Genomic DNA, 18,003 nt, shown 5'->3' with positions numbered 1-18,003 from the left:
ACCCGGGGCGGGCTCACAGCAACGGAGAGCCCCCTGTGTCCTGGGTCCTGCTCAGCGACAGGGCCCTGCTCCCAGCCGCCCGCCCGCCTGCCCCGCGCCACCAGGGCCCAGCACGGGCCCCAGCCCGCAGCACCCACAGGGCACAGCCTGCCACGCCCCCAGGCCGCAGCCCTCCACGCCCCCGGGCCCCAGCCCTCCACACCCCCGGGCCCCAGCCAGGGCACGTGGCAGGAAGGCGAAGGCGGACAACATCGGGGGACAGACGTGCTCGACGCCCCACCCGCCCAGGTACAGCCCACTCCAGTGATTTCTGAGCCTGGGGCGTAGGGACCCACTAGGTGACGTGGTCCTCAAGAGCATCGTCCTGAGTCCTTAACGAGACGGCAGTAAGCACGTCCCCGGAATTGTCCTGCCAGAGGAGAAGGCCCAGGAGCATTCTGGGACAAAGTTTAAAATAGACGGACTTCCGCAGCCCAGGCTAGCACCTCAGAAGTATCAGAAATGACAGCCTGTTAGACGATGCTTTGCAAAATTCAGACGTTAGAGAGAAATAACGTGGAATGCGACCTTAAAGTAACTTTCCGAGCACACGTTATATAGGACTCAGGACTTTTGGAAACAGCAGGAGGTACTTCCTTTTAAACCCCAGGAAGAGAACACCCACCGAGCCCTCCCCGCCCACGGCCAGGCCTGTGGGTGCTGTCCTAGGAGCTGCCCTCCACCATACACCCTGCAGACGCACATGCGGCCTGAGGAAGGGCGCGCGGCTGTTACGTCCACGTTGATCGTGGAGCTTCGGCGCGGGAACCTGCGGGGCCCGGGCTGCTGCTGAGGCTGGGTGGGCAGAAATCTGTCCCTGCCTCCGGGGACAGGCAAGGAGAGCTGGGCCGGGGGAGGGTGTGCCTCTTCTCCACACCTCAGGCTCCTGTACCAGCAGCCTCACTAACCACTACGCCTCCTAAGACGTTTCCGTGGAAACAGGTTCTTCGTGGTTTAGAGCCAACGGCACCGGGGACAGGAAGGGTGCTTTCCTCTCGTCTGCAGGGCTCCCCTCCAGCCTGCGGTCAGGAGCCCCCCAAACGCTGGCCGCTGCGACCAGGCACACGCTGCAGGCGGTAACTAGCAATAAATAGTGAGTTCTGAAGCTGGAGGAAAAGGAGCTGTTTTAAGGCCGCGCCATCCTGTCGCCGTCTTTGGCAGGCCACCTTCTGGGGCTCAAGGTCAAGGCTAAGGATTGCAGCTCCTGCCACATGCAGCCCAGCATTTTATATATTTTACTGATTTTTTACAGAGAGGAAGGGAGAGGGATAGAGAGCCAGAAACATCGATGAGAGAGAAACATCGATCAGCTGCCTCTTGCACACCTCCTACTGGGGATGTGCCCGCAACCAAGGTACATGCCCTTGACCGGAATCGAACCTGGGACCCTTCAGTCCGCAGGCCGACGCTCCATCCACTGAGCCAAACCGGTCAGGGCGCAGCCCAGCATTTTACAGTTTCTGCTTGAAAAGTGAGATAGAAAAGTCCTGGTTCCTGTTCTTCATGAGTCGGTTGAATAACAATCAAAACCCCAAATGCTGTTCCGCATTCTCCCTGTCTCTGGTCTTTATCTGCTGCTGGTAAGCCTGGTGGCCCGGATCCCCCGAGGGACCGCGTGGTGACCGTGTAAACGTCACCTGTGGGGGTTTGATGGCCGCCGTTTGCTCTTCACTGATCTTACTTACACTTTCGAAGTATGAGGTATCAGGAAGGCATGAAGATTCCGGAGTTGTGCTATAATCACCATGAAACTGGCCCTTTTCCCATCGTATCTGTGGAAAGAGAAGCTGATGAAGCGAGGAGCGCGCCCAGGCCAGTGGTCCCCGCACTGCGTTCTAGGCCCGCCCTGCCCGTGCACAGCCTTTACCTGAGCCCGATCTGCACCTGCGCCGTCTCCGTGACGACGCCAGCATCCTCTTCACCGTAGGCAACGTCTCCCACTTCACTGGGCCTGGGAACCGGAGACAGGGGCGCAGGAGAGCGGCTCATTATGGGGGGCTCGATGGTATGGTTACCATCTGCCCCTGGACCAACTTGAGTGAAAACCCAAATTCCCAGCACTCCACCCCCCGGCTGACCGGGGGGCGCTCCCTCACCTTGTCAGGAGGGTCTGTCTCTGACCCTTTAGGGAAACGACTTTCTGGTGCCGCCCTGGGGTACACTGCACCCCTGCACACGTTCCCAGCTCCCGAAACCTCCTCGGGAGCTGATGGCCACGCAGGTGGCCAACCCCTCCAGCATTCTCACCCAAGTCAGGTTAAGTCTCAAGGAGACGTGTCTGAGGAAGGACAGCCCCTGCTCGTCCCTCCCTGTGACATGCTTGTCCCTCCCTGTGACATGCCTGTCCCTCCCTGTGACATGCTTGTCCCTCCCTGTGACATGCCTATCCCTCCCTGTGACATGCCTATCCCTCCCTGTGACATGCTGACCTGTGACATGTTGTCCCTCCCTGTGACATGCTGTCCCTTCCTGGCTCATATGCTGTCCCTTCCTGGCTCATATACTGTCCCTCCCTGTGGCATGCTGACCCTGTGACATGCCTGTCCCTCCCTGTGATATGCCTACCCCTCCCTGTGACATGCTGTCCCTCCCTGTGACATGCTGTCCCTCCCTGTGACATGCTGTCCCTCCCTGTGACATGCTGTCCCTCCCTGTGACATGCTGTCCCTCCCTGTGACAGGATGTCCCTCCCTGTGATATGCCTGTCCCTCCCTGTGACATGCCTGTCCCTCCCTGTGACATGCTGTCCCTCCCTGTGACATGCTGTCCCTCCCTGTGACATGCTGTCCCTCCCTGTGACATGTTGTCCCTCCCTGTGACATGCTGACCCTGTGACATGCCTGTCCCTCCCTGTGACATGCTGTCCCTCCCTGTGACATGCCTATCCCTCCCTGTGACATGCTGCCCCTGTGACATGCCTGTCCCTCCCTGTGACATGCCTGTCCCTCCCTGTGACATGCCTGTCCCTCCCTGTGACATGCCTGTCCCTCCCTGTGACATGCCTGTCCCTCCCTGTGACATGCCTGTCCCTCCCTGTGACATGCTTGTCCCTCCCTGTGACATGCTGTCCCTCCCTGTGACATGCCTGTCCCTCCCTGTGACATGCCTGTCCCTCCCTGTGACATGCCTGTCCCTCCCTGTGACATGCTTGTCCCTCCCTGTGACATGCTGTCCCTCCCTGTGACATGCTGTCCCTCCCTGTGACATGCTTGTCCCTCCCTGTGACATGCTGTCCCTCCCTGTGACATGCTGTCCCTCCCTGGCTGACATACTGTCCCTCCCTGGCTCATATGCTGTCCCTCCCTGTGACATGCTGACCCTGTGACATGCCTATCCCTCCCTGTGACATGCTGTCCCTCCCTGTGACATGTTGTCCCTCCCTGGCTGACATGCGTGTCTGTCCCTCCCTGTGACATGCTGCCCCTCTCTGGCTGACATGCGTGTCTGTCCCTCCCTGTGACATGCTGTCCCTCCCTGTGACATGCTGACCCTCCCTGTGACATGCTGTCCCTCCCTGTGACATGCTGACCCTCCCTGTGACATGCTGTCCCTCCCTGTGACATGCTGTCCCTCCCTGTGACATGCCTGTCCCTCCCTGTGACATGCTGTCCCTCCCTGTGACATGCTGTCTCTCCCTGTGACATGCCTGTCCCTCCCTGGCTGACATGCGTGTCTGTCCCTGGCTGCAGATCATCTTTGACACAGAGTGACATGTCAGGCACATGCTTCCTCAATGCTGCCCCTGAGGCTGTGGAGCGACTGACGGTGGCGGGACACCTTGGCCTGTGACCCACATGCGCGCTGGCGGGGGGGGGGGGGGGGGGGCGGGGGGGGAGGGGTGTGTGTGACGGGGGAACCCCCGCTGCACGGGAGCCTTACTGTTTCACGAAGGCTTCGTAGACGCCACTGTCTCCCGCCACCCGACTCGTCGGACACGGCCGCCGACACGCACGCCGTCCTCTCCCCGAGCAAGTGCGCGCCTCTCCTTTTTGGGGGCCGCCCTTTCCACGTCTGAGGGGAGAGGGGGCACGCATGAGGCTCCTTATCAGGACCCGTTACGTATGAAACACACCCAGGGTGGTCCTGAGATCTAAACTGCAACCCCACCTGCGGAGCAATGACGTTACCGTTCCAACCAACGGCTGTGGCGACCCGAGGCTCCGGGGCTCACAGGGCTCCGGGGCTTATAGGGCTCCGGGGCTTATAGGGCTCCAGGGCTCACAGGGCTCCGGGCTCACACGGCTCCGGGCTCACAGGGCTCCGGGGCTTATAGGGCTCCGGGGCTTATAGGGCTCCGGGCTCCCACGGCTCCGGGGCTTATAGGGCTCCGGGGCTTATAGGGCTCCGGGCTCACACGGCTCTGGGGCTCACACGGCTCCGGGGCTCACACGGCTCCGGGGCTCACACGGCTCTGGGGCTCACAGGGCTCGGGGCTCACACGGCTCCGGGCTCACACGGCTCCGGGCTCACACGGCTCCGGGGCTCACAGGGCTCGGGGCTTATAGGGCTCCGGGCTCCCACGGCTCCGGGGCTTATAGGGCTCCGGGCTCCCACGGCTCTGGGGCTCCCAGGGCTCCGGGGCTTATAGGGCTCCGGGGCTCCCACGGCTCCGGGGCTCACACGGCTCCGGGGCTCCCACGGCTCCGGGCTCCCACGGCTCCGGGGCTTATAGGGCTCCGGGGCTCCCACGGCTCCGGGGCTCACACGGCTCCGGGGCTCCCACGGCTCCGGGGCTTATAGGGCTCCGGGGCTCCCACGGCTCCGGGGCTCACACGGCTCTGGGGCTCACACGGCTCCGGGGCTCACACGGCTCCGGGTTCCCACGGCTCCGGGCCAGGCCCCGGGCCTGTCCAAGAAAGAGGTGGCTTTCCTTCCCCAGAACCAGTGTGAGGAATGAACTAACTGCACGGCTCACTGTCCGTGTGTCTGGTTAGGCACTCACCGCCGGTACCACGCGGCGGGGGCAGGGGGCACCGCCCGGCCCCCAGCATCAGAGAGGTCCCCTGACCGCGCCCAGCGCCCCGGCAGGAAAGGACCCTCGGGCTCCCCCTCGCCGCACGCACGGCCTGCGCCTCCGTAGCGGTCAGAGAGGAAAGCCCCCCACACGGACAGCTGCTCACCAGCGAACGCCGAGAAAACCACAAGATCCTCTGTGCTCCCGGGCCTCGGGCACCACGACCACTGACGGTGCTCTCTAACTGCCCCGGTGAGCCCGCTCCTGCGGCCCCACCAGCATCTCAGGAACAGGACGCCCCCATGGGGCGGGGCTCCTTCCCTTGAGGAGGGAGTGCCTTCGCTCCGCCCACCCCCACGGGAGGGGTGAGGGTGACAGATGACTCGTCCATCAGCCCCAGGAGTCACCGTGCAGCCCGAGACCGACTCTGACAGCGAGAGGCTGGCCACGGAAGGAGGGGGACGTGTTCCAGATCCGCGTCTGTCACCAGCAGGGCCTGCTGGGAGCGGGGTGAGCATAAAAGGCCCCCGGCTACACCCGCAGGAGACTCGAGGGCACGGAGGGGGCAGACGGCGTCCCTGGCTGAGCCGCCCGCCCCACCCGGAGGTCAGACATCCCTGACGTGTCCAAGAAACGGGAGGCCCTCCGGCCCCAGCACAGGAGAGGGGCACGCAGCACCTGCTTCTTCCCTCCTCTCGCGATGCCAGGGGTTTGCGGCAGGACCGGGGCTGGCAGAGTGTGCCCACTCTCGCCACACGCCATCATAATTCCCACGAAGCGAGGGCGGCACAGCGCCGTGGACACCTCATGGATATGCACCCCCCTCAAGCCCCTCAGGAGGAGAGACCGCACCACCCCCCACTTCCATTCCCAGACGAGGAACAACCCCTGGAGAGACGGGGTACGTGCTGGCCAGGACACGGCACCCAGCGGGCAGCCACCATATGAGCAGGCGAGGCTGGCTCCAGGGGAGCCCCCCGCACCCCGAGGCCGAGGGGGCCCCTCAGCTTTGCATGAGCACCTCCTGCGCTTATTTCCTCGTGGCGATGATTTCAGAAAAGCCTGACCTGGGCCCTGGCACCCGCCAGGCAGCAGCACACGAGCCACAGATTCTCCTGTGCCCGCCTCTGCCTCCGCCCCAGGCCCCGGACGGGTGGGGGTCTCAGTCTTCAGGGACTGAAATGACGCAAACAAGATGGATTCTTCTATCTCTTTAAACATCTGAATTGGCCAATCAAGTAATACTTAGAATCCTAGGACCATGAACACCCATTAAATATGCTCCTTGAAACGCAAGAAAATGCTTGCGAGGAGGCCGTGCCCTTGCGTGTCGCAGACACAGTCCCAAGTGCAGACGTGGACAGGGCGCCGGGGGCCACGGGGGGCTATTTCTGTTTCGTTTCAGGCCAGCGCCACGACAGAAAGCCCGCCTCGACCACAGCTGTGCTGTGTGCCAACAGGACACCACCCTGTCCTCTCTGCGGCCACATCCGCTCCGCAGAGGGAAACACTTAGGGAAACAAGAAATCCCCGCTTCTGGCTGGGAGTGGGAAGCAGAGGAAGAGCGGCTGCCTCCCGCCCGGCTGCAAGGAGCTCGCAGGCCAGCAGGTGGCAGCGCGGCACCGGCCCTGGGCAGCGTGTCTGCGGAGCGTCCGGCCGGAAACCAAACCGTGTTTGCACAGAACCCCTGGCAGCGTGAACACCGAGCCCGCACTGATGAGCCGACTGCTAATGGCCCTGGTTCCCGGTTTCAGGCCAGCTTTGAACAGAAAGCCCGTTCTCGGTCGTGTTCTTCTAGAACCGGAAGCTGCCCCAGTGTCACGTGTCCACAGAGCGCGTTCGGGTCACTGCCACACACAGGGTGTCAGACAGCAGACCAGAAGCCGGTGACCAGATCACCACCCAGGGAAGGCGATGCTTATTTGATGGAGAGAAAGGGTCTAGGGATATCACCTAACACTCCGTAGACGAAGCGAAATAAAAAGAGCAGCGGGAAGAGAAGGGGGACCCGCACCACTGGTTTACGTGGGAGAAGTAACCCTCCCATCGTTCCCCTTAGAACGGCTCAGCGGGGACCAGGCCAGCGAGGCGCACAGGTACCTGCAGCGCCTTCGTAGAACGGCTCCCTGGCGCCTTCGCGCAGGTCTTTGTCCTCTAACAGGGCCGGGGGCGCGCCTCCCGCGTCGGCGTCCAGCAGGATGTGACTGTCGCCGAGGCCCATGTCCGCGAAGTGGCTGCTCACGTCACAGTCGTCGAAGTCGGCGGTGAACCGGTGGAGGGGGACGTCGTGGGAAGACATGGGGAACGTGCCTTCTAGCACCAGGGGGGAGCCGGGAGGGGACAGGGAGGACAGGGAGGACCGGGAGGACAGGGACGTCACAGACTTGGGGGCCTCGGTCGGCGGGGGCGCGGGGCCCGTGGCGGCCGCCCCGCTGGGACCGCTCTGGCCGGGAGACTTGACCACTTCGTTCTCGTGGATGGTGGTGATGGGCCCGGAAGGAACGTAGCCGCCCTTTTCTTGCAGGAGGAAGTCCAGTTTGTACTGATAGTCCGCGTCGAGCTGGTCGCCCGGACTGGTGTAGTAGAGCTCGCTGGAGCTGAGGGAGTTGAGCGAGCCCCTGCTGGAGGTGTTCAGCGACCCCCGGCTGGAGGCCAGGGAGCCCAGGCTGCTCCCGGATGACATGGACAGGGTGCTGGCGGAGAGGCTGCGGGAAGAGACGCGCAGATTGTCAAAACCGGACTCATCAGGAAACCCAGGCCGAGGCCCCGCTGGCTCTCCAGGCCCCGCGAGGACGGAACATCCATGATGCATTTCTTCATGAACCCTTCAACCTGGCTCTCTGCTACTCTTTAAGCCAGGAGTCCTCAAACTACGGCCCGCGGGCCCCATGCGGCCTGCCGAGGACATGTATCCGGCCCGCCGGGTGCCGCTGCCTGTCCTGCTTAGCAGCCGACGCGTCCCGGGCCCGTTTAAGCAATAACCCGACTCTGATTCAAAACCATGCCTCTTTCGCAACAGACACAAAAGCGGGGGAACCAAATCCCTGTTGTTAATCTACCTGCACAGGTATCCAGAAGCAAGGGTGGGATTTAAAATACAGACGGGTGAGCAGTGCAAAGCGCTAGAGCAGTCACTGTGCTGAACAAATGACCTTTGTGAAAAGTGAACAAATGACCTTTCTGAAAGAGAAAGGAGGTGCGGTGAGGAAGACAGAGCTTGCAGAGCTGGGCTCACCCACTTCCCGCTCCTGTGTGTGTATTTAAATAGTGACTGTGTTCTCTGGCCTAGCTGCCGCCCCCCCCCCCCTCCTTTTAAAAGAAGAGCTGATGTGGAGAAAATACGTCATTTCCCCAAGTGTGTACTCAAGCTAACGCACCTGCTTCCCACTCCACGTCTCAAATGTGTTTCAAACGCAACCTTGCGGCTCCGGAAAGAGAAACCTGTGCGACCTTCAGTTCGGCCGTGCGCGTTTCCGTTGCACTAGCATAACTTACGTTCTTTCCTTCTAAACGGCCGAGCATGGGGAGAACAGTAATCAAAGGTGGACGAAAACACTCCTGAACGTAGTCAGGAAGAGACGGCCCCTCGAGAGCCGGAGAGACTTGCCTTTTCAGTTCCGAGTGCAGGTAAGTAGTTAATTTGGTCGTTTCTTCGAGTTTCTGGAGCAGCTCCTTCCTTCGCTCTTCCAGCTTCAATCTAGAAAAAACACAGAAAGGAATTTACATTTTCAGACGACGATGATAAAACATGGAGACCGAAGGGAAAGAGTATCATCATACAAACATATCGTGCCACGGGGGGGGGGGGGGAGTGGGGGGGCAGTGAACTTGATGGAGAGGGAGCAGCCCTAGCAGGAAGCGAATGGGCAGAAGCGCCCACGGCCGCGCCCCGTCAGCACACCGGAGGATGCTGTAAATGGGGCTTTCTTCAACGGCTGAAAAGCCTCATGCTCGTGTGAATTACAGGAAGAGAGCGAGAAGGAAAACAAGACACTAACCAAGATCACAGACTCCGCAGGCCGTGTTGGGCTCACGTTGCTGAAGCAATGTAACAGCAGTAACAGAGACATGGATCACCTAGGTACCGAACACGGCAGAGACTGGGCCAACAGGATATTTAGTGATAAAAACGCCAATCTTAATTTGATGAGAACGTCAGCGATTAAGGAACCCGTTAGTCCAAATGTTTATGCGAGAGAGACGTAAGTATGACGCTCCCTCCGTCCGCAGGACCGCCCACCGCCCGCACCAGGTCGTCACTGAGCTCCGTGCACGTGGCTTCAATGGCTCTGGTGTCGGAGGTTGGTGGAAATCAGAGGGTCACGGGACGGTGTCCGCAAACAAGCCACCTGAACACACTCAGCTCCCAGCGGGTTCTGTGGCTGGAGCCTGCGTGAGGGCTGCCTGTCACCTCGGGGTCCTCGGACGTCATGGCAACGAGCCCTTCAGAGCGGTGCCCGGCCTGCAGCAGGGGGCGCGCAGCACCATGGGACCCAGGCTGTGCTGTGCACCCTTAGGAGAGCCCCTCGCCCAGGCCTCAGCCTTCCCATCTGTGAAATGGGAGCACAGCGCCCCCGAGCCTGCCGGGGAGGCTGTGGAGGCAGCCGAGTGCGGAGAGTGTGTATGAGGCGCTCGCTGACGTCAACGCGGCCCTGCCTGCTCAGAGCCTCAGCCCTGCACGGTGGTGCCATACCCATGAACTCCTCTCCTCGGAAGGAAGAGAAAATTTCCCTAATTTTCAGCTCCTCTGAAATTATGTATGTTTTAGGCAGTAAGAAAACATGCCCATGTTTTATTTATAGGTTTTTTCCCTTTGATGTGTCACCAACACAATTCCATTATATGCTAAAATAAAAAAAGTAATTCTTGTCATTTTGTTTAGGACTTCAAAGGGTGGTCAATTCTTCATTCACAGCGTTCGAAGGCAGAATCTGAAAAGGAGCACAGTCCGTACTTTTTAAATCTCTTCAACGTAACTCAGAACTCAACAAGGAAGAAGATTAATGCAAAGCAGATGAAAGGAAGAGGTCTGGAGAAGGCCCACGTCTCCTCAGAGCCGGGTCTCTGAGGCACCAGAAGCACCTCCCAATTACGCCTTCAATCCCAACAGCGCACCAGCGAACCAAGGCTCCTTCTGGTGTGATAAGGAGGCATCGGCATGACGTGAGTGTGCTTCACGCTAAAATGTAAAACCTGTCCGGCTGGTGTGGCTCAGTGGTTGAGCATCGACCAACGAACCAGGAGGTCACAGGCTCAATTCCTGATCAGGGCACATGCCGGGTTGCGGGCTCGATCCCCAGGGTGGGATCAGCTGATCAATGATTCTCTCTCATCATCGATGTTTCCCTTTCCCTCCCTTCCTCTCTGAAATCAATAAAAATATATTATAAATAAACAAACAAACAATAAAGAAAATGTAGAATCCCGGCCCAGTCACACGCAACGGTCCCCTCCCCGCCCTCTGCTGGCCATGGCTCAGGCACCGCCCTTGGGCCTTGGCGCGGGCAACTTGAACTCGGAGGCCCTCTCTGTGTTCTGGTTCGCATACGCCCATCAGGTCTGCTCCTGGAAGGCTGGTGTCCCTCTCACGCCAGCACCCCCTTTTGGCGGGGCCTAAACTACACCTTCCTTGGGAGAAGCCACGGGAAGACTCTGGGAGCCACAGGCCCTGCGGCGGCCCTGGTGCTGCCCTCAGTTGGGCGCTCTGCGTCCGTCTCTGATGGACTCAGCGAGCCTGACCTAGTGGGGTGCAAGTCACCCTCAGATCCCAGGTCCCTGCACAGGAAGCGACCGCCCCTGCCCCTCTGGGCCAGGAGCTAGACAGGGGTGGGCAAACTTTTTGACTCGAGGGCCACAATGGGTTCTTAAACTGGACCGGAGGGCCGGAACAAAAGCATGGATGGAGTGTTTGTGTGAACTAATATAAATTCAAAGTAAAGGAGCGGAGGGGAGAGCAAGAGAACCCTCCGCTCTTTCGGCTCCGCGGGCCGGATAGAACAGCCGGATCCGGCCCGCGGGCCGTAGTTTGCCCACGGCTGATCTAGAACCTGCTCCGACGTCACCCCTTCAGAGGGCACATGCCTGCCTCCACGCCCTTCTCCGCTCTCTGTCCTCGAGTCCTCCGGGCGGGACAGATCTCTCCAGCCTGGTCCCCAAGATCCCTCCCGCTGGTGCTGCTGCCCCAGGCCATCCGTTCGACTGCCCTCAGCAAGACGAGGGTAGGTCCCCGCTCCCTGCTGCCGGCCCCTCCCGATTCGGACCATCCAGGACTTTCCTTGTAGGCACATTTTCAGGTCACCCACTGAAATAGTAAGTCCCTTTACATTAAAAAATAAAGGACACGCTTACCCCACCTACTCACTTTAAAATTCTCCTCAGGATCAGTGGCAAAAATATTACACAGTCACGCGCCAGGGGTGCAGATACGTTCTGAGAGATGTACTGCCATTCACTGCTGTGCAAACGCTGCCAAGCACCGGTATACGAGTCTGGTGTGCAGCCTGCTCCACACCTAGGCCACACGGTGCAGCCCGTGGCGCCGGGGCCCAAGCCTGCACCGCAAGCGGCGGCACAAAACCACGAGAGTAGATGCGGCACGAGAGAAAACGCTGCGCTGGAGACCCAGCAAGCAGGAGACGTGAGAGGCGACGAGGGCGTTGCACGGCGCCCCGGCGGCTGTTTTTAAGTGCTCTTTTGTGAAGTGCCCTAAAAAGGTTGGTTTTCAACAGCAAACTTTTAAAAAGTACTCTCTCTGGAGTCCACTCAAACGTAACGAGGGAAGTTTACTACGGGGGTTTCTGCAGCGAGGAGCCGACACGGGGGCCAGCCGTGTCCCCTCAGGGTCCTTAGACGTCATGGACACGAGCCATTCAGAGCGGTGCCCGAGCTGCAGCCGGGGACCCGGAACACGGGCTCCAGGCTTGGGTGTGCTGTGCTGGCTGAGCACCCTTAGGAGAGCCACTCGGTCCAGGCCTCAGCCTTCTCATCTGTGAAATGGGAGCACAGTCATACTGAGCCTGCCAGCAAACTTTTCCAAAGTGCTCTTTCTGGAGTACATGCAAATATAATGATGGAAAGCACAGTATGGTGAATACGTGCAGCAGTCACAGCCATTTGGCACCGTCATCGGCTGTTCTGTACTGTGCACAGCTGTGGGTGCGCCGCGCTCACATGACCGGCAGTGCAGTGGGCTGGTTACACTGGTGTCACCGCAAACACGTGAGTACTGCGTTGTACCACAACCCTACGATGGCTGTGGGTCGCCAGGTGTAGGAATTTTTCAGCTCCATTATAACTCTGAGACCACCCTTGTATATGTGGTCCATCATTGACTGAAATGTCCTTACGTGGCGCGTGACTAGAATGAAGAAATAATTAAAACATCTGGGCAAGATGTGAGATCAAGCCTCTAAGAGTTGTGAGAAAGCAGGGAGCGATGTTAAGACCTGGTCAGTTATGGAAAAGCACAGCGTTCGAGGCATCTTGGTAACTGCATGGAAAGAACATGATTCTTTCGTTTGGTAGCCATTTCTCTTTGCTGAGGGTCCCTCGCTGAGCAGGTCTCTTTCCGATATGCTTTGCCACCACCAGGGGACGACCTCAGCCACCACTGTCCGGAGTCAGGGAATCAGGGACGTGGCAGGACAGTGCTGGAGGGCACCGGTCACGGGTTCCTGACAGTTATCATACATGTGCGAACCAAAGCTTAAAAGCCAGTGTCTAAGCAGTTAGAACAGAATAAATATTGAATGCTACTTCATCAGTGATCTTTAAGCTCCAGCCGATGGGAAAGCCGATTACAGCAAACAAATGGCCTGCTTCTCTCTCTCCCAGGACACGGGTGGGGGCTGTGTCCCAGCCCCAGTCTACGCGCAGAGCCCTGAGGACTCAGTCTTCCGGCGCGCATGGTCCGTCACCTTAGCAAGGCTACGCACCACTCGAAATATCACCGGCGTTTTGTACGCGGGCCACACAAGGCTGCCCGCTCTTCACGGTTACTGAGGACTGTCCCTTTCATCCTAGAAATGAAAGGCACCCAAACGCATACACCCACCACCAGGTAACTCGGGAAACAACGACTCCTCCTCACACCCTCCCTTTTCAATCCCTTCGGTCTTGGCCGCGTGGACCCTTCCCGGCCCGCCTGCTCAGCCTGCCTTGGGCTGAGCTCCATCAGCTCCTCCAGACGCCAGCGCAGGAGCAGGAGGGGAAGGAGGGGGGCCGGGCCAGCAAGGCGCTGCGGTCCTTTAAGACGGGACAGGACGGCACCTGCAGAGGCTTCCCCTGGTCACACTGCCTCCTGCTCCCTAAGGGGCGAGGCTGCAGCTGCGCGTTATCTTGACCATTTTCCCTTACAAAAGCCAGTTCTCCCAAGGCGGCTCTACGCAGGGTAGGCAAGTCCAACCAACGATGCCACCTAACCTGGGGAGTCAAGAGATTTTTCCCTTCCTCCATCCTCCCCACCACACTGTTTTTATCTTTATTGATTTCAGAGAGGAAGGGAGATGAGAGAGAGAGAGAGAGAGAGAGAGAGAGAGAGAGAGAGAGAGAGAAACATCAATGATGAGAGAGAATCATTGATCAGCTGCCTCCTGCACGCCCCACACTGGGGATCGAGCCTGCAACCAGAAATGGAGCTGTGATTTCTTGGTTTATAGGTCAACACTCAACCACTGAGCCATGCTGGCCGACTCAAAGGTTTTGCTATTACGTAGACACATGACCTTAAACACTTACAGAGCACAAGGAATTAGAAGGCAAGAAGCTGAGAAGTTACAAAAATAAAGGGACTGGGTACGGCTGGGTATCGTGGTTACTCCCAGGTCACTTGGAATTACACGTATGTGAGTTTCTCTCCTGTCACCTGGGACTGGACCCTGCTCCTCCCTTGTTGGCTGAGGGTGTGTGGGGCTCAGGTGCCACCTAGTCCACGGCTGGCACAGGTGTTGGCCGTGTCAGTCATCAGGTGCAGCTGTGAGCCTGTCACACCGACACCCAGGGGGTCCCCTGCCTAACAGTCCTGCTGATCTGATTGCAGAACCGGATTTTTAAGATTAAATGATCACACGACACCTTCCCGCAGAGATGAGAAAACTGCTTTACATTTCACCTACTTCAGAGGAGGGTTTCAACGGACAAAGTCCGCGAGAACGTTCTGTGACCTGGTGAGAGGGTCGAGGGCACAAGCTGACCTTTCCTTGGGAAATGAGAAGTAACACCTTTTGCATTCTTGTGAGGAATAAACCCAGAACACGAAGCTTGCGTATCAGGTGCTTGGTTTACAGCTGCTGCTATCAGCCACGGTCAGTGCCGCTCTGCATCCCTTAGCTATTCAGCATCTGTCTCGGCATTTTCCCGATCCTCACAGACCGGAGGAGCTGCGGGACTCGGAGGGACAGCGGGACGGGTGCTGGATGGATGGACAGGAAGGGCCGCTGAGCGCAGTGCACCCGAGAGCACCAAGACCAGGGGCCTGGCACCCGGCACAGCTGAGACACACCCACAGGTTTCCGCGGCCCGGCCCCGGGGACACCCACCTCTCGGCCAGCGCCCGGCTGGGGGCGCCCCGCACGGACAGCAGCTCCGCCTCCAGCCGCTGCCGGTCAGCCTCCAGGCGCGCCAGCTCGTCTCGGGTGCGTTTCTGTGGAGTGACGAACTGAAGCTCCTTCAGCAGTTCCTCTTTCTCGTGAATCAGCATCAGCTTCTCCTTCTCAACATCCAGCGCCCCAGGCCAGGCTTCACTGTCCAGTTTTGACAGCTCAATTTTCAGGTTGGCCATGCTGGAACAGAGATGAGAGGTGAGCGTGAACGCAGAGCTCCAAGAGGAGGAAACGGACGGGCTAAGGCGGGTGGACGCTGGACTCCTGTGAGCCTCGCCAGGGGGTGTGAGCCTCGCCAGGGGGTGTGAGCCTCGCCAGTCTCTGGGCCTGGCTCTGTGCTCAGCTGTCACCGCGTCACTGTCCCACCTTTAAAGTGTGGTGAGCGCACCCCCTCTCTGAGAAAAGGGTGAAGGTCACAGCACACAGAAGCTCCAAAGCAGGGGCTCCGGGACCCTGGCAGGTGGTGAAGACCTGGAGGCCCCATTAAAAGCTGCGGTGCCCCAAGTGCTACCGTTACAGATTTGTCCTGTAGGTGAGACGCTGTCCCCAGGGTGGCTTGGGCGGTACTGGGACACGAGCCAGGCGGGGAAGGAAGAGGGAGAAGAGCGATGGGTGGGCGAACCGGGATTAAGACAGTCAAACCCCCCCCCCCCCCCCAGCTCCACGGCACCAAGAGCGGGCCAGGCCTCACCGCTTCCCCTGGGCTGTGCCCACGACGCCCCTCCCTGCTGTGCTGGCGTCCACGCTGTACGGAGCAGCGCTGGGCATCCCTGCCTTTGGCCCAGCTCTCCCCTGCACACAGGCACCTGGCTGCTCAGCAGCAGACGGCCCTGGTGGCTGCATCACTGAGTGACAACAGGTGTGAGTGGGGGGACAGCGACGGAGGAGGAGGAAGGGAAGCAGCGAAGGGAAACTTGGCCGGTTTCATAATTTCGCCTGACCCCGCATTTCTCTCTGTGCAGAGCCTTCCACTCGATGGTCAAGCGACCTCCGACTCACGGAGGCTGCTTGGACCACCTGCCAATAAGTGCAATGCGGCTCGGCGAGGGCGCCGTGGTTCACACGGTCAAAGGCACGGGCCCCCGGGACCAATGGCACAAGACCACCTGTGAACACAGCTGGCCTCGGCACAAGGGCGCCAATTCCTGTAAAAAGTATGACGGTCGCTTTGGCTTGCTACAGAGCACGCCAGAATCTGACACCCAGAGAGGGGGATCCTGTTTTTCCTTTTTTACGGGAGAAGTTGGAGAAGAGGAGGAAAAAGGTGAACAAACAGAAAACGGTATCAGGGCCAAGATGGAAGCGGTTCCACAAACTCCAGAGTTCCTTGTTTTCGTTAAAAGTAAAGTCGCCTCGCCAAAACCAGTTTGGCTCAGTGGATAGAGCGTTGGCCTGCGGACTGAAGGGTCCTGGGTTCGATTCCGGTCAAGGGCATGTACCTTGGTTGCGGGCACATCCCCAGTAGGGGGTGTGCAGGAGGCAGCTGATCGATGTTTCTCTCTCATCGATGTTCCTAACTCTCTATCTCTCTCCCTTCCTCTCTGTAAAAAATCAATAAAATATATTAAAAAAAAAAAAAGTAAAGTCGCCTCCTCCAACGGGCACGTTGATTCCACCCACCGTCTGCATTGCTGATGGATGCAGCATCAGCTATTCCGCAGCTGTAGCCACGGAACCACACACAGCCGTCTCAGCGTACAGGAAAAGTAACCATCAAAATGCTGAGTAAGCGTGGTGTTACTAGCTTCATTAAGCACAAGACCAGGCTGGAGGAGAAAGCTGCCTACAGGCGCACAGCCGCCTCCACTCGCTCAGGATCGAGGAAGAAACAGCGTTTCCGACACGTGCGCAAGCCCTCACGATGCCCCTCGTCAGCACCGCTGGTCCCTCGAACACAGAGCCCGAGTCAGGGAGCAGGACAGCAAGCCCCTCACGGGGCAGAACCGGCCTCACGCGTCCAGGGGACCGAGTTAACCAGCTGAACCCGGAGCGACAAGGCACGAAGGAAAGAGGGCGCCTCGGACTCCGACCCGGCACCAGGCAGGTGTGGATTTTACCTGGAGAGGGCGCACCACATCTGGGGACAAACAGGAAATGCGGGGGACACCTGGAGCAGCGCTGTGCAAGCCCCCGATGGAAGAACTGGTCGGAAACAAAGTGCAGCGAGTGCTCAAGCTGCCCCAGGGGAAGTCGGGTCAAGGCCCCAGAACCCGGAGCATGGGCCTGGCTCTCAGGTTCATCCCGAGTGTGGCCGTCTCCTAGACAACCAGGCCAAGTCCTGGCATGGCCCACCGCAGACCTGACCGCTCACGGCCTGGCGTGGCCCACCGCAGACCTGACCGCTCACGGCCTGGCGGGGCCCACCGCAGACCTGACCGCTCACGGCCTGGCGGGGCCCACCACAGACCTGACCGCTCACGGCCTGGCGGGGCCCACCGCAGACCTGACCGCTCACGGCCTGGCGGGGCCCACCGCAGACCTGACCGCTCACGGCCTGGCGGGGCCCACCGCAGACCTGACCGCTCACGGCCTGGCGGGGCCCACCGCAGACCTGACCGCTCACGGCCTGGCGTGGCCCACCGCAGACCTGACCGCTCACGGCCTGGCGGGGCCCACCGCAAACCTGACCGCTCACGGCCTGGCGGGGCCCACCGCAGACCTGACCGCTCACGGCCTGGCGGGGCCCACCGCAGACCTGACCGCTAACGGCCTGGCGGGGCCCACCGCAGACCTGACCGCTAACGGCCTGGCGGGGCCCACCGCAGACCTGACCGCTAACGGCCTGGCGGGGCCCACCGCAGACCCGGTGCCGACCGCTCACGGCCTGGCGTGGCCCACCGCAGACCCGGTGCCGACGGCTCACGGCCTGGCGTGGCCCACCGCAGACCCGGTGCCGACCGCTCACAGCCTGGCGTGGCCCACCGCAGACCCGGTGCCGACCGCTCACGGCCTAGCGTGGCCCACCGCAGACCCGGTGCCGACCGCTCACGGCCTGGCGTGGCCCACCGCAGACCCGGTGCCGACCGCTCACGGCCTGCGTGCTCACAGCCCGAGGGCTGCAACCCTCCCCCAGCTGCTTCCATGGCCGGGGCCACGAAACCAGAGCGTCCGAGCCTCCGCCTGGGCGCTGAGGAGCAGGCGGTAAAGCCCACAACACGCTGCCTGACCTCGGGAAGCTGACCACCTCCCGGGGCAGAGTCACAGGCATTAAAACTAGTCGGTAAGATGTTGTTGGGAGAGACCAGGTGACCTGCTCAGCTCACGTGGTTAATAATTTGTGGCGCAAAGCCGAGGACGCTTCCAGGAAACCGAAGGACCGAGTCACGTTCGTAACAGAGGCTGGGCAGAGGCAAACAGTGTCTTTAGGCGGATCAGGTAATCACTTGTTAAAGTCAGGCAGCCCCAAGAACT

The 18,003-nt window shown here is 60.0% G+C and overlaps 1 protein-coding gene across 1 annotated transcript in view; it reads right to left on the bottom strand.

The window, feature by feature from the left end:
- The window catches only part of WWC2 (WW and C2 domain containing 2), a 149,084-nt gene that overhangs the window by 25,332 nt on the left and 105,749 nt on the right, over positions 1–18,003 (bottom strand). Inside the window, 8 exon segments of the mRNA XM_080662262.1 lie at positions 1,725–1,811; positions 1,907–1,990; positions 3,919–3,959; positions 3,961–4,032; positions 4,034–4,050; positions 7,094–7,698; positions 8,601–8,690; positions 14,530–14,772. Of these exon segments, the coding sequence (XP_080518388.1) occupies positions 1,725–1,811; positions 1,907–1,990; positions 3,919–3,959; positions 3,961–4,032; positions 4,034–4,050; positions 7,094–7,698; positions 8,601–8,690; positions 14,530–14,772 (1,239 nt within the window).

Source organism: Plecotus auritus (genome assembly GCF_963455305.1).
Source record: "Plecotus auritus genome assembly, chromosome: 3".
Classification (NCBI taxonomy): domain Eukaryota; kingdom Metazoa; phylum Chordata; class Mammalia; order Chiroptera; family Vespertilionidae; genus Plecotus; species Plecotus auritus.
This window is presented reverse-complemented; position numbering and strand designations above follow the sequence as displayed.